This window comes from Gopherus evgoodei, chromosome 10, assembly GCF_007399415.2.
Source record: "Gopherus evgoodei ecotype Sinaloan lineage chromosome 10, rGopEvg1_v1.p, whole genome shotgun sequence".
NCBI lineage: Eukaryota > Metazoa > Chordata > Testudines > Testudinidae > Gopherus > Gopherus evgoodei.
This window is the reverse complement of record NC_044331.1, coordinates 58,551,114-58,565,000: the sequence shown is the minus strand read 5'-3', so window position 1 is coordinate 58,565,000 and position 13,887 is coordinate 58,551,114. Positions and strand designations below refer to the sequence as shown.

General features: G+C 36.6%; 1 protein-coding gene across 12 annotated transcripts in view; it reads right to left on the bottom strand.

The window, feature by feature from the left end:
• RBFOX1 (RNA binding fox-1 homolog 1) overlaps positions 1-13,887 on the bottom strand; it is a 2,538,143-nt gene that overhangs the window by 394,694 nt on the left and 2,129,562 nt on the right. The window contains exon 1 of one of the 12 annotated variants that reach the window (XM_030577481.1): positions 12,086-12,314. The exons of 9 other annotated variants lie outside the window; for them this stretch is intronic. In XM_030577481.1, coding sequence (XP_030433341.1) covers positions 12,086-12,172 — 87 coding nt within the window. In that variant the 5' untranslated portion in view covers positions 12,173-12,314. Of the gene's footprint in view, positions 1-12,085; positions 12,315-13,887 lie in introns of those variants that run through there. 2 more of the 12 variants (XM_030577484.1, XM_030577480.1) reach the window with 2 other exon arrangements.

Genomic DNA, 13,887 nt, shown 5'->3' with positions numbered 1-13,887 from the left:
CAGATAGCTAAGGGTTAATGTCTCTTTCACCTATAAAGGGTTAACAAACAGTGACCTGCAAACACCTGACCAGAGGACCAATCAGGAGACAAGATACTTTCAAATCTCGTGGAGGGAAGCCTTTGTTTGTGGGCTTGGGGTTTGGCTTTGTTCTCTCTGGGTTCTGGATGGGGCTAGAGGTGCAACCAGGTTTCTGCCAATCTCCCTGCTACAGTCTCTTATCTATTCAGAATTGTAAGTAAGAAAAGGCGGTCATAGTCTTTTAATTTTTTTTTTCCATTTGCATATGTGTACTTGCTGGAAGTAGCTTAAATTGTGTTTCTGCTGGAGAAAGTTTCTTTCTATTGTTTATAAGTTGAAAGACCCTGTAACTGTTTACCATCTAAAGTGCAGAGATAAACCTTTTACTTTTTTTCTTTCTTTTTTATTAAAAGTTTTGCTTTTAAGACCTGTTTGATTTTTTTCTCCTAGTTAAGGTTCAAGGGAATTGGTGGGGAGAAGGGAAGGATAAATTCTCTCTTTGTGTTAGATTCACGCAGCTTGAATCTGTAAGGCCTCTGGGTGAGGGGGAAGGTAACACTCCTCTCAGTGGGGTGATTCAAGAAGTTGAATCAGGCGATCTCCTAGTGTTCCCAGGGCGGGAAGGAGCTAGGAGGAAGAAGGAAGGGGGAAGGGAATGGTTTATTTCCCTTTGTTGTGAGACTCAAGGAATTTGGGTCTTGGGACCCCCAGGAAAGGTTTTTGGGGGAGACCAGAGTCTATCAGGCGCTCTACTCTAAATCCTGATTGGTGGCAGCCTATCAGATCTAAGCTGGTAATTAAGCTTAGGGGAATTCATGCTAGTACCCATATTTTGGACGCTAAGGTCAGAATTGGGAATTATACTATGACATCTATGCACTAATATAACATAAGTTAATACATCAACATTATATGCAAAAATCAAAATCAGAAGGTCCACCTACCCACAACTGCACAAACACACCAAACAAATTACAAACTTGACCTTTGAGGCAAAATCCAGGGGAAAAAAAGATGGGGCTTGCGCAAAACTTTATGTATCAACAAATTATGGTTCTTTCAGACTACTTGATACATGGCAGACCTTCTGCTGAGGCCACCCCAGACATTTAAATCTAGGTACTGGTAAATTCCAGCATCCCATCTGAATCTACCACAACTGTATGTGGGGACAGAAACAATCTCTAGGGAGCCAGGAAGTACCCTCATTGCTGGGTTTATTAATTCTTTGAAAGTACCAGTATAGTCATCATTATACTGGAACTGAAAGTGCCAAAATGAAAAGTGGAGAAAAAATATTATTCACAATCTCACTCCACGGACTTGAGACACTGCAGGACCTGCTTTACCCCATCTTTAAACACCTCTTTCTTTCTCTGTCAAACAACTTGCACTAGTCTATCCCTCTTCCATCCCACACACTTTGACCATATATGTAATCATATTTTAGAAAATATTATTTTATCTCACATGATGGAATTTTTTTGAACCTGTGCTTCATTCTTTTGATATTTTTACTGTTTTTTTTAATAGATTTGATATTAATTCTAAGATTGTTATCTAGAATTGAAGACAAATAGTTGAAAGTTTCTTTTTCAAATTCCTTTTCAAAACTGGAGCCATACTTTTGTATCCCTAACCTTAAGGCACCTGTTACCTTTGTCAAGATTTTTCAAAAAAGGTCTGTTAGCGTTTCTTCCTTTTTGATTTATATTAAATTCAAAGTTGCCACACCTCAGAACAGCACTTTGTAATGAACCAAACCAAAAATACTGCTATTGGGTATGATTTACAAGCATGATGTCAGACTTTGAGCAAAATGTCCGCTGAATACCCACATTTGGAAAAGATAAGAAAATGCTGACACTAAGATCACGTTGTTCCCCATAACCTTTTTTCTTTAAGTAATAAAGTTATGTTAATAAATAATTTAGGGTGATACACATATGCTGAACTATGATACTGAAATATGAAGAAATCTGCTGAATGGAAGAACATAAGGCGTGTTATTAGTTTAATATTGGTGTAATGCTAATGATTTATAACAACATAGAACGGGTAAAGAAAAACATATTACACAAGTCTGTATAAATGTATATGTGGGTATGTGTAATGTTAAATAACATTGACTGGAGGAAAGCTAATGAATATGTAGTGTGAAAAGGTATAAAAACTGAGTAAACATGGGCCCAAATCAGAGAATTCCAGACTAGAGCCCGTGACAACCATTGTGAAGTGCAGAGCTGGCTCCAGGGGTTTTGCCGCCCCAAGCAGCCAAAAAATAAATAAATAAATAAAAATAAAAAAGCCATGATCACGATCTGTGGCAATTCAGCAGGAGGTCCTTCCCTACGAGCAGGAGTGAGGGACCCTCCACCGAATTGCCACCGAATACTTGAAAGTGCTGCCCTGCTCCGGAGTGGCCGCCTCAAGGACCTGCTTGATAAACTGGTGCCTGGAGCCAGCCCTGGTGAAGTGGACAAGAGCCTACCTACCTGTTCCATCACATCTATTTTTATTATCTGTCATATATATAGGAGATAAGAAACTACAAGTGGCAATGATTCTGTCTTAGAATTTATAAAAGGTTGAAAATTGATTAAGCCTAAATTGGGTGGACTCATGACTTAGGTTCCAACCTTAAACTTTACACCTCACTTCTACACTTCTAAGTTCACAATGAAAAGCAAAATGCAAGTTCCAAATATGTTTTATTATTCATGTTTCAAGTTCCAATATTCAAAATAACTCAGCAATTTTCTAGTGATACTTGGGTAGGTACTAAGGCTGAAGACTTCTTTGTCCAGGATATAGGAGATTTTAGTCTTATCCTTTTGTCAGTGGAGTCGAAGGAAGTCAATTATTAAGTGCAGGCCCACTCAACCCTCAGAATAATCTAATGCAGGGAAAATGGCAAGAATGGAATAGGGTAAAGAAGATGCACAACAGATATCTTTTGGCACTCAAATAAGGTATAGTTAAGGAAAAAAAGCAGTATGAAAGAATGTTATGTCCAGAAATACTCACCAAAACCCCAAATCAAAACAAGAAAATCTACATTAATTTATTTCCAAGGATAGTTGGAATATGTTAACGACTTCAAACACAGGGACAGCCAAAACAGCTGCAATTTTTTTTTGGTTCAATCTGACCTTGTAATTTGCCACCCATAGTTAGGTGCGATCACAAATGCTAATAATTAACACTTTCAAGTACTTTACCCACTAACAAAACTGGATGCTGGGTTAAGTATTCACTTTGATGTATTTTCAGGAAAACAAACAAAATAATCCATCATCTGCCTTAACTCTTAAAATGTCTCCTGGACATAGAAAGAGTAGAGGACATGTCAAGATTTCAGGAATGGCAAACTGAGACCAGAAGCAGAACAGGTATATTCACCATCAACAAATTATCTCGGACATACCATTAGTTCTCATCTGTCAGAATATTTTCCTGTACTCCTTGGTCCCAGATACCTATGATATTAATTGCAGTACTAAGAATCATAAACTTTGCAACTGAGAAAGTAAAAGGAACTATATTTCAGCAGTGTAACTGCTGAATGAGACCCCAGCAATGCCACTGTTCAATGGGTGCACATGCTGAGGTTCAAAGTTGCCTCTTTAAATCAAAGCAAAACAAAAGAAACTTCCTAAACCTACAGTAAAACCAAGCAGACATCATTCATGTTTATTAGCCTTTTTGATATATACATTGCTGTTTTGAAAAGAGCGTGATTGAAACATACCAATGATATCCCGGAAATATGCTATTCTTCACCCAGATTATTCCAAATTTTATGAAGCCATATATTATAAAAAACAGACAAGCATGGTATCTGTAAAAATATATGTCCTAGTTCTTTAAGTATATAGCAAGAAACCAGGCAGACGTGCTGCTGCAGAAGGTTCTAGGCCAAAGCGAGAGAGACAGAGAGAGGACAGCTTGTTTTCCTTATTCTAGTAAAGTTTTTTATTCAGTGTTTTGTAATTCCTTACAACTGTCACATAACATGAAAAGAAAATGCCAGCATTTGGCCTTCCACTGAATGGCCTTAGTCAAAGGAGAACTTAGTCAGATTCTGAACCACAATAAAATTTCACACGGAGTGGCGAAGTACAGGTCAGCTCATTAATTTATGCAATCGGGATGAAGCTGAAAATGTTAATAAATCATTTGCCATCACTGAGGGAAAAGAAAAGAATCTCTATTACAACTTTCTTATAAAATCTGAGCAACACTGCACTCCGAAAAAAGGAATGAAATACACAAATGGGTACTCTGCTACCAAAGGGTGCAGGGTCCTTTAAACCATGAGTAAGTCTTTATAAAGGACCACTGAATAAACACAGAGCTGTGACCATTAAGATTACTAATTTGACTTCCTGCATACACAGCCCATAGAATTACACTTTCATTGTGGCACCATGGCACTAAGACAAAGGGCAATATAAGTGTGCAAAGGCTTACTTTATTTAATAAACCAGTCAGAATTAAACAAGATTAAGTCAGCTTCATAGTTTCTAAATCATACCAGGACCCTAGAGAATCTGAAGGATCAACGGGGCTCATTGACAAGGTACTATCCACCTCTAAGGACTTCCCAGGTACACAATCCACATTGGGTTTAAATCCACCTCTAGCATCTAAAAAATACCTTGTCTAAGACTGTATTGTTCATTAATGAAGCTTGTGGTCTGTCGCTGAAATTATCGACACCCTGAAAATATTCTGTTAATCTCTCTCATGCTCATATGCTTCCCCCTGAATCAATTATAAGTGAAACAACAGCACAGCAAATATTTGGTAAAACTGTGATTCCATTATTCACACTGAAAAGTATCTTATTACAAAAGCAGCCACATGAACTTCAGTGAAACTACTTATGATTTAAAGCGCTATTCAATTTATTTCAATATGAGTAAGGGGTTCACAGTTTGGCCCACTGAAATGATCATCTAAACCTGTTTATGACTGCTATCTTTGAACCCATCACGCCTTGCTTGGGCTATTTCCCATATTCCTTTTGTTTAGCACATATGATACCAGTATTGTTCTCTCTAACAATTTTTGAACATACTTCCATGGGGCAGACAGAGCTGTTCTATTTGCCTTGACACACATTTCTGGCCAGTCAATTTCATATGGGAACCAGTTGATACTATACACTATATATAAAAATATCGGTAATATGGGAAATTTTGAAAACAAATTTGAAGCTTTTCTAAAATATTAATGGATTGGACTATGTATTGAAGTGTGGTTATACTCCGAAAAGTGTGTAATACCAGAACCATCCTATCCTAATCAGCAGAGTTGATCCTGCTATATCTGCTTACTTTAGTGACAAAATACTTTATTTTACTTAAGATTCTTGTAAGCCTTGCAGTGCCATTCCAGCTATGTGAGATGGAGTTGGATTCTATACCCAATACATACCAACACAGTTGTGAACTATGTTTCAATTGCACAAACAAATTCTGCTGTCAATTACACATGTACAGCCTTAGTGAAAACAATGGACTTGCAACACCTGGTGAAATCTGACTCACAGAATCTTTATTTTTTGGTGATGATGTATGAACCAAAAAGTACACGGCTTGATTTTCATATTCCAGCCCCAGTTTCCAGGCTAGCATTTAGCAGAGAAAAAGAACATAAAACTATTTTTGTATAGAAACTGAACAAATCTGATACAGAATCATTCACAGAGAACTCACATGGAAACCCAGTAGGCCATTTGTAGTCACTTTTCAGAGTTGAACAATGCTTTTATGGCTTTTTAAAAAATATATATAGGGCTAGCTTGACAGAAAATACGAATTCTCTAGAAATGTAACCCTTGGATAAATTTCTACATGAAGATTCCAATAATCTAAATCTTAAAAGTTACCATTTGCTTTTGGATAAATAAATATAAACCAGATTCTGCTCATGGATGTTTAGATTTCTTCCTTTACTCAACTTAAAAAAAGAAACAAAAATCTCAACACTGCAGGAGATGCAGTGTCCCAGACTTACCCAGCTCTTGTCATATCAAAGCACTGTGTTGACATATGGCATCTGACATATAAGCTGGTGACTCTACTTACATATCACGCTGTTCAAAACTGCCTGTTACCGACATCCTACATGAGATCAGGAGTGGGGGGAAAATACCATATCTGTTAGGTGGCACATACATTTTTTTGCCACTTTGTCAAGTCTATAAAAGACCTCCTGGCTAAGATGCGATAGAGAAAAAACTTGACAAAATATCAAGTAAAGTAGGATCTCCTGACTCACTAGAATTCTATGCACCTGGACGATTTCTGAAACAGAGGATAACTAGAGAAAGATTTGCAGGCCAGTAAGAGATATAAACCACCTTTTCCCTTATTGGAATGTTACCATCTAGACTGGTCTCAACAAGAAGGTCACTTGATCAGTGCCAAAGACACATTTATGTCAAAAATGTACACTCATCAAGTAGGTTACTATTTCTACCTTTTGTAGGAGAAAATACAAAAGCAGCTTGGGAAAACCCCCACATTCCTACAGTAACAATAACAGAACACATACCTTTCAAGCTGTCAACAACCTCTGGAGTAACTGACAGGTTTGATGACTATGTGTGTTGCTTACACTGCTTGATCCATGTTTTAAAAGGGGAAAAAAACCCTTCAAGGAGGCTTAGACATTGATAACTGAAAAGAAATTATTGTAAACAAAGTCATATGGACCATGTCACCATCATCACCATCATCCTTCTTCCTCTTGCTCTTTCATTTCCTCCTACAAACATACACAGTACACAAGGGAGATAAACCTTTTGACACTCAGCCTCAGCAAGTGAACAAAATACAAGCATACCCACTGGAAAATAAATAGCAAGGAAACAGTCAGATCAAAAGAGATAGCAGCAGCAAAACATGTTAGTCCTCCACTCACAGGACCAATGGAATATAAAGTATGGATAATAGAAGAATCCTGTCACCTGCACAACAACACACCTGAACAACAGTATCAAGCCAGAAATAATCTGCATCTAAGGAAAACCCTTTATTTTGCTGGGCTTTACAGAAGCTGATACAGCCACTTCAAATAAAAAAAATATTAATCTGCACCTAACTAGATAGTCATCTACAAGTGAGCAAAACAAATACATAAAACTGCAGGTGGCACTTTAACCAATGGAAAGGTTCCAAGACTACATTGGAAATTTTCAGCGCTTTCTTTTCAAGAACATGAATCATATAAAGTTTCCAGAATAAATGAATCCTTTTCAATTTACTACGATGTAGGCTAAAGCAGAATAATTTACCCATAGTACATTTTTGAAACACAGACTGCTTGCAACTAGAGATTATTCCAATATCTTGATGATGGTAGTTTATCCCACTGATGTGAAATTCTTCTGAGTGATATCACTGTTACTATTTAGGTGTGCAACGCCAAGACTGTGATAGGTACTTTGCAGAATGTTATGAAGACAGGTTGTGAAGTAGTTTGCGCAACAGCTGACTCTACAGAGTTATCTCAAGTTTTCTATGAAAAATTCACCCAGCTCAACTGAAAACTAAAATAAAATAGAAATGATTTCAGATTATCTCCCTTCCAGCTGTCAGTCACTAATTTAAGGCACAATCACAGAAGCTCAACATCTTTTGAAAATCAGATGGGTCAGTTAATGACAATACACAAAGGAGAACCTTGACAGTTGTATGTACTTTGGACGCAAGTATATTATTACCTATAATTTATGGTAGTAGTACATCTACAACTTTAGGATAACAACATCACTAGGTAAGGATAGCTGCCCAGTAAATCACCACATGAACATCAGTAGAGACCTGCCCCCCAAAAAACAAACAAAACCCTGTAAAAATAGTGAAAAGGAGCCAAGGTAATAAGCTTCAGCTTGAAGCCCACAAAACTAGCCTTTCCTTGTCCCCTGTGCCAATTTATTAAAAAAAAAGTTCTTGCTAATACAGCATGCCTGAAGATCAAAATGACAGATGGCTGCTGCAGAAACAAATACTTTTTTGGAGTACTGATCTTAATCAGAAAAGACTGACAGTGTCTCTTTAATCTTTTAATTAAAAAAGTACTTTTCATATAAAATAGAAGAGTATTTCTCTTTAGTATTTTCAAGTGCTTTCTTTCATTTAAAAATCCACGTAATTTTAACTTTAATAACTCTTTGTCCTAATAATATGAAGAAGACACTTTCTGATGCTCTATGAACATGGGAGCGGAGCCTTCCAACCAGGCCAGGCAATAAATAATAAAACACTCAGCATTACAATGTCAGGTGTTAAGTTTGCACTTTTTAAATAATTAATAATAATCCTGCCATATAATCTTTCTAGAGAGATTGCACACATTTAGAATACTTAAAATAATAAGAGAGACCATTAACAGACATTTTCCCAAATTTCCTGTGAAATGTACTTTTAGATGCGTAACAGGCTTTTATCTTCCCCTCTACCCCTCCAAAACACGTATGTTATACACTGCCTTTCAGTTTTTAAATTCACATATTTTACATTTTGCAGTTTATAATATTAGAGATAACCACAAGTATGCTGTTCAAGGCTAATTCATACAATCTGTGCTACTGAGGAATTGTAGTGGCACATATCCAGGGTTAAGTCAGTACATAAATAGGCATGATCCTGCAACTGGATCCACGCAGGCAGAACTTTATGGCCTTATGTCAGTGGAGCTCTGTGTGAACATATAGGTTCCCTCATTTGGATACAATTACAGGACTGGGACAGCAGTCCAGTGCAGGGCAAGATGTCGCCTGCTAGACTGGCACCCCATGCTACATGGCACTTTTTGCCTCAACTCTCAGGAACAGTGTGATTGATCTTGTGAACTAGCGCTTACTGCATACAGCATATGTGGTTGTTGAACTGTGGCTTTGTGCCTGGTGGGAACCTAATTGTGTTAGCCATGTAAATCTGTCAGTGCATCTTGAGTACCAAGTCAGGATAACATCTCTCCTCTCACATCATGCACAGTGCTGTTTATGCAGATTTGTACTTTCATGCAACACTTTCCGCAGCATATCTGTGTGTCAAACATTTGCCTGCATTTCCTGATCAAATTGTTTATCAGGGAAAGTTTGCTGCTCTGTTGTGGAAATAGCTTTTCCATCTGGCAAGGCTTAACATGGCAGAAGTGGGGAGAGGCAGGATGCACAGATGGATTTTATGGAGGAAGTTAGGGAAAGGTGCTGGCAAAGGCTGTAGCTGCAGCTGTGGTACCAAGGTAGGAGAATGTCTGCAGGCTGGGGAGCAAATCATTGGAGTACCAAAGAATGGAAGTTCTCTGTGAAGATCCATGTTCTGTCTGCCGCATGATGAGAAGTAAAAGTATTATGATGCACAACTCAGAGTAACCATTTGTATTTTTTTTGGCCCATATGACCATATTTCTGGTTGTTCCATAGGTGACTGACCTCTATACAGTTTTAAGTTTTGACTGTTGAGACTAATGTTAGAGGAATCCCTCCCCAGAAGTGTGTTAGAGTTTCTACATAAATGTTAAAAAGGAATGATTTGATATATTTTTGTAATATACAAACAAGCCTCTAAAGAGATCAAAATCACCTGGAAAACTCAAGTAGGTCCTTTTGAGGTAGTCTACATTTGAAAATTTTTCATGTTTGAGGCCCCAATCCTGCAGGGGGTCCGCCCATGTGAATCTAGTTACAGGATCAGGGCCTAATCAAGGCATTTAAATGCTGCTTTAGTTAAAAACCCAACATATCCTTAACTGCAAAGTCCCAGGATGCCTCTATAATCTTAGATTAACCTACTTGCTTTTCTCTTCTTTTACTAATTCAAATAAATAAAGGTGTCTAATAAAAAAAATTGCTTTCCTTACAAGTTTTAAATATTATGCAATCACCATTTTCTTGATAAGAAGGAAGTAACGTCATATTCTATTTACCAACCTTTGGGTTATAGATATTTTATGCTGGTCTTAGTTTCAGAGAGAGAAAAAATAGAAATCGCCAATCTAAATATTTTTTCTTAAGTTAACACCTGTATCATTCTCCAGTGCACTGCTTCTAGATGTAAACATTTTAATATCATATGTTGGCTCAGTGTATCAGAAATACAGCTAATCTTTCGCACCACAAGCTTTCAGGACAGTCAGTACAAGGTTGCACCCACTATGCTTGTGAATTGCTTACTAAATAGTTTGCTTTTAATAATTACAGTTCTCAGGTATAAGATTTGGGCAGAAGGAGAAGGATGAGAAGAGTCTACATACTGGAGATGAGTCTGCTGTATCTGCAAACATAATTAACTATTGTTTCCTAGAACAATTTATTGGGTTTTACAACTATCCGAAAGGTGCTAATGCCATCCTAACAGCAGCCCTGGATGATTCTCAAAAAAAAAAAAAAAAAAAAAAAAAAAAAAAAAAAAAAAAACCTAAAAGAAGTCATCCCAAATTTTCAAAGGACCCTTACTTCTAATCTATCTGCTTAGATAATGCGTTCAGAGTGGCATTTTGTAATGACAGCATCTTTCCAACAAATCAATAGTTATTTAATTCCCAACAAGCTCTCGAGTCCATTAAACCTGATTACATTCACCCATTTCAGTTGGGTGCAGTTATTTTTCCTACTCCGGCACTTAATCTATAACGGGAACTTATGAGAACTTTCAAAAGCAATTTCAGCATCAATCAGCATAGAGCGAAAGGCACAATTTGCTTGTAATTATTTATTGGACAGGATAGCAGAAGGTCTGACTGAGCTCTGGCGTCCGACCTTCACCCCCAAATTCTAATGGATATGAAGACCTGCTTGACGTTTCCAATTCTGTTATTGTGTCAGCTGCATAAAAAGTATTGTTAGCTCGCATGTGCCAGAAAGCATATGTAGTTTTCAATATTGATAATGGCCAGTCTTGCGTGGATCAATACATTTCTGCTTCATACATGTGTGTCTGATATTGAGTGAACTCTTAAGTGAAGGAAACAACTAGCAATCCTGGATTAGTGAATGGTCATTCCATTTGGAATAACCTGGCATTTTGTGGCTTCCTCTCTCTCCCCCCACGCCACAACCAATCTATTATAACAAACAAGGGATGCAATCAAAGTGGAAAACAAATTTGTCTTACCACAGTTTTATTCTACTGACACTGTAAAACACTACATTCCACTTCTCTTAACTCCGTTTTTTGTTCTTGTTAATGCATAATGACCTAATTATTGCCATATATGGGATGCACAAGACTTGTACATTGTATTATATTTTGGCCATGCTATTTTGAATATTTTAAAGACTCCTCGTTTTGTTTAATACCATAAGCAAAGGGATATATTTTCCTTAATAAACATCTTCAAGACAAACCTTTACAAAATCCTAAATTTACCTAGCAATAGAAAACTGATGTGCTTTAAAAGTAAAAAATGAAGAAATAACTTCCCCTCCCCCAAAACCAAACCAACACAGACAAAAAAAATCCCATAATAGCCAGTTAACTTCTAAAACACAGAACTTTCCTATGGAACCAGATTCTTACTATTTTTCAAGTTCAAAAAGGCAGATTTGATCTATAAAAATAATATTTTTTCACACCAAAAAAACCCTCTTATTAAAACACAGACATTAATGTGAAGCATAATATATGAATTAATGCATATTTAATGCTTCTCATATTTGCTTTGCTAAAGCACTTAACTGAACCACATCATGATAAGTTACTTTGTCTCATGGTCTGCCATGGGAATGCTGAGTCCCTCAGAAAGCTAGAATGGATAGCAAATCCTCTGCCCTGTGGTCAACCTCATGAAGCAAAGGCATGAATGTTAAACAGCAGTCAGATCAATACAAGCAAATATAGCTCAACTACACCATTTATTCAGCCATGAGAGATGTCAATACACAGATTAGGGTGATCCATCTTTTTGATTTCCTACTGTCTTCTCACTGACTACATGAGGGCTTTTGCCTGTATTAAAAGTGTTTGCTTTCTCAACCATAAAAATTCCAATTATTACTCTAAGTGCACTAGAGTTAAGTTGCTTGTTGGAAGCGGCCTAGCATTACCTGAACAAGTCCAGCGGAGTATGAGGCTGCTGGCAGAATCATGGGCACTCCGTATGGATGTAGCAAAATTCCTTGAGACGACAACATGGTTTAAGTGATTGTAATTACTCCCACTAATGCTAAACACATCAGCTGAAAGTCAGGGAAAAATCTATATCCCAACTTCTTCAAAACTCAGAGCTAGAACTAAGTAACTTCTTTCAGAGCCAAAACCCACATCAGCTGTTGGAAAAAAAATTATAATAAAATAAAATAAATTGATGTCAGCAACTCCTAATGTTAAAATTTTCTTCAGAGACAACAGATAGCAAAAGAACAGCTGCAAAGCTAAGTCTATTAAAAGGGAAGGTGCTATTTTGAGAGCAGCTTAAATAACATGACTTACCAACTACTCTTCGTTAATTTAGATTTTTAAAAGAAATACACATGCTAAGATCCTCCAAGTTGTTCCTGGCAGATGAAAGAAGACTAGAATTCATTTTGGTTACAATACAGGGGAATACATACCAATGGTGACTATGATAGAAGCTAGTCTTTTAGAATTATATATATATATATTATATAATTATATATAATTCTAAAATACTAGCTTCTATCATAGTCACCATTGGTATGGTGTAAGACTAGCTTCTATAATAGTCATATATATATACATAGTATTAAAATAGCAGCATTAGAATAAGAATTTAAAATTTAGTTTTATGCAACTTATATACATATTGTCTTTATTTTGCTTGATTCCCTTTTGTCTATTTTGAGTATTTCTCAGTAGTTAAATATTTATATTATAATGTTGCCTCTATTCATTGTTCAATGGTCTAGTATAATCTTTTCCAACCATTTACAACGTACTGTTTTGTTGCATTGATCACACAGGGTTTTAAAGGTGAACTGACTATACTTTCAAAGAATTTTGCATTTCTTCTCCTATTAAACTTATGTCCTCCCTGTAAGAGAGATAAAGCATAGTCTATGCTGCTGTAACCCAAACAAAATGGCCTTGTTATTTAATGTACTCTCTATTTCTCTCTCTCTCTCTCTAAGCAGGATCATTTGAGAGAAAAACTCGAAAGCAACAGTTTTCCAAAGTGTACTAGTCATTAGGATCTATGTTCAAATATACAGCCTATAATGTGCCTTCAGTTGCAAATATGATTAATGATATGGATTAAAAATTAGGCTTTTTTCTTCATTACAGAATTACTTAGGTGCTTAAAACTTCCTTTTACAAATTAAAAATATCATTTCCTTCAGTCTCTGAATAGCCGGGATGCTTCACACCACTAATTCCAGTTACTTGATTTTGCTGCATAATTACTTTTCTAGATAACTAACCGCAGACAAGATTTGTTGTGATATTCAATTATTTAATGTCACATTTTGGCCATATTGAAAGATTTTCTGTAATTGACTCTCATGTATCAAAGCAGCCATGTTACATGATTCAGAAATCTCCCCACAGCAGCTGCATGGTGACCTCTGTTACTAACGGCCTTACACCATTTCTAACTTTAGATACTGAATTGTGACCTTCTATGCCGGTTTTCCTTTCTTTCTTTCTTTTTTTTTTTTGAGAGAGAGATTGCCATTAAGGACACAGCAATCATCACATGATAGAATAATGTTTACCCATCTCTGTCTTCTGTTCATAGAGAGCTCCACTTTTCTGTTGGGGATAATACTGTTCACATTAGTTATCTAAATATACTAGGCTATTAATCATATCCCATGTTGTTGTTCTTATTAATAAGTTACAGAACTCTCTACAATGTAATTATCAGGCATACATCAGGCTGACACAT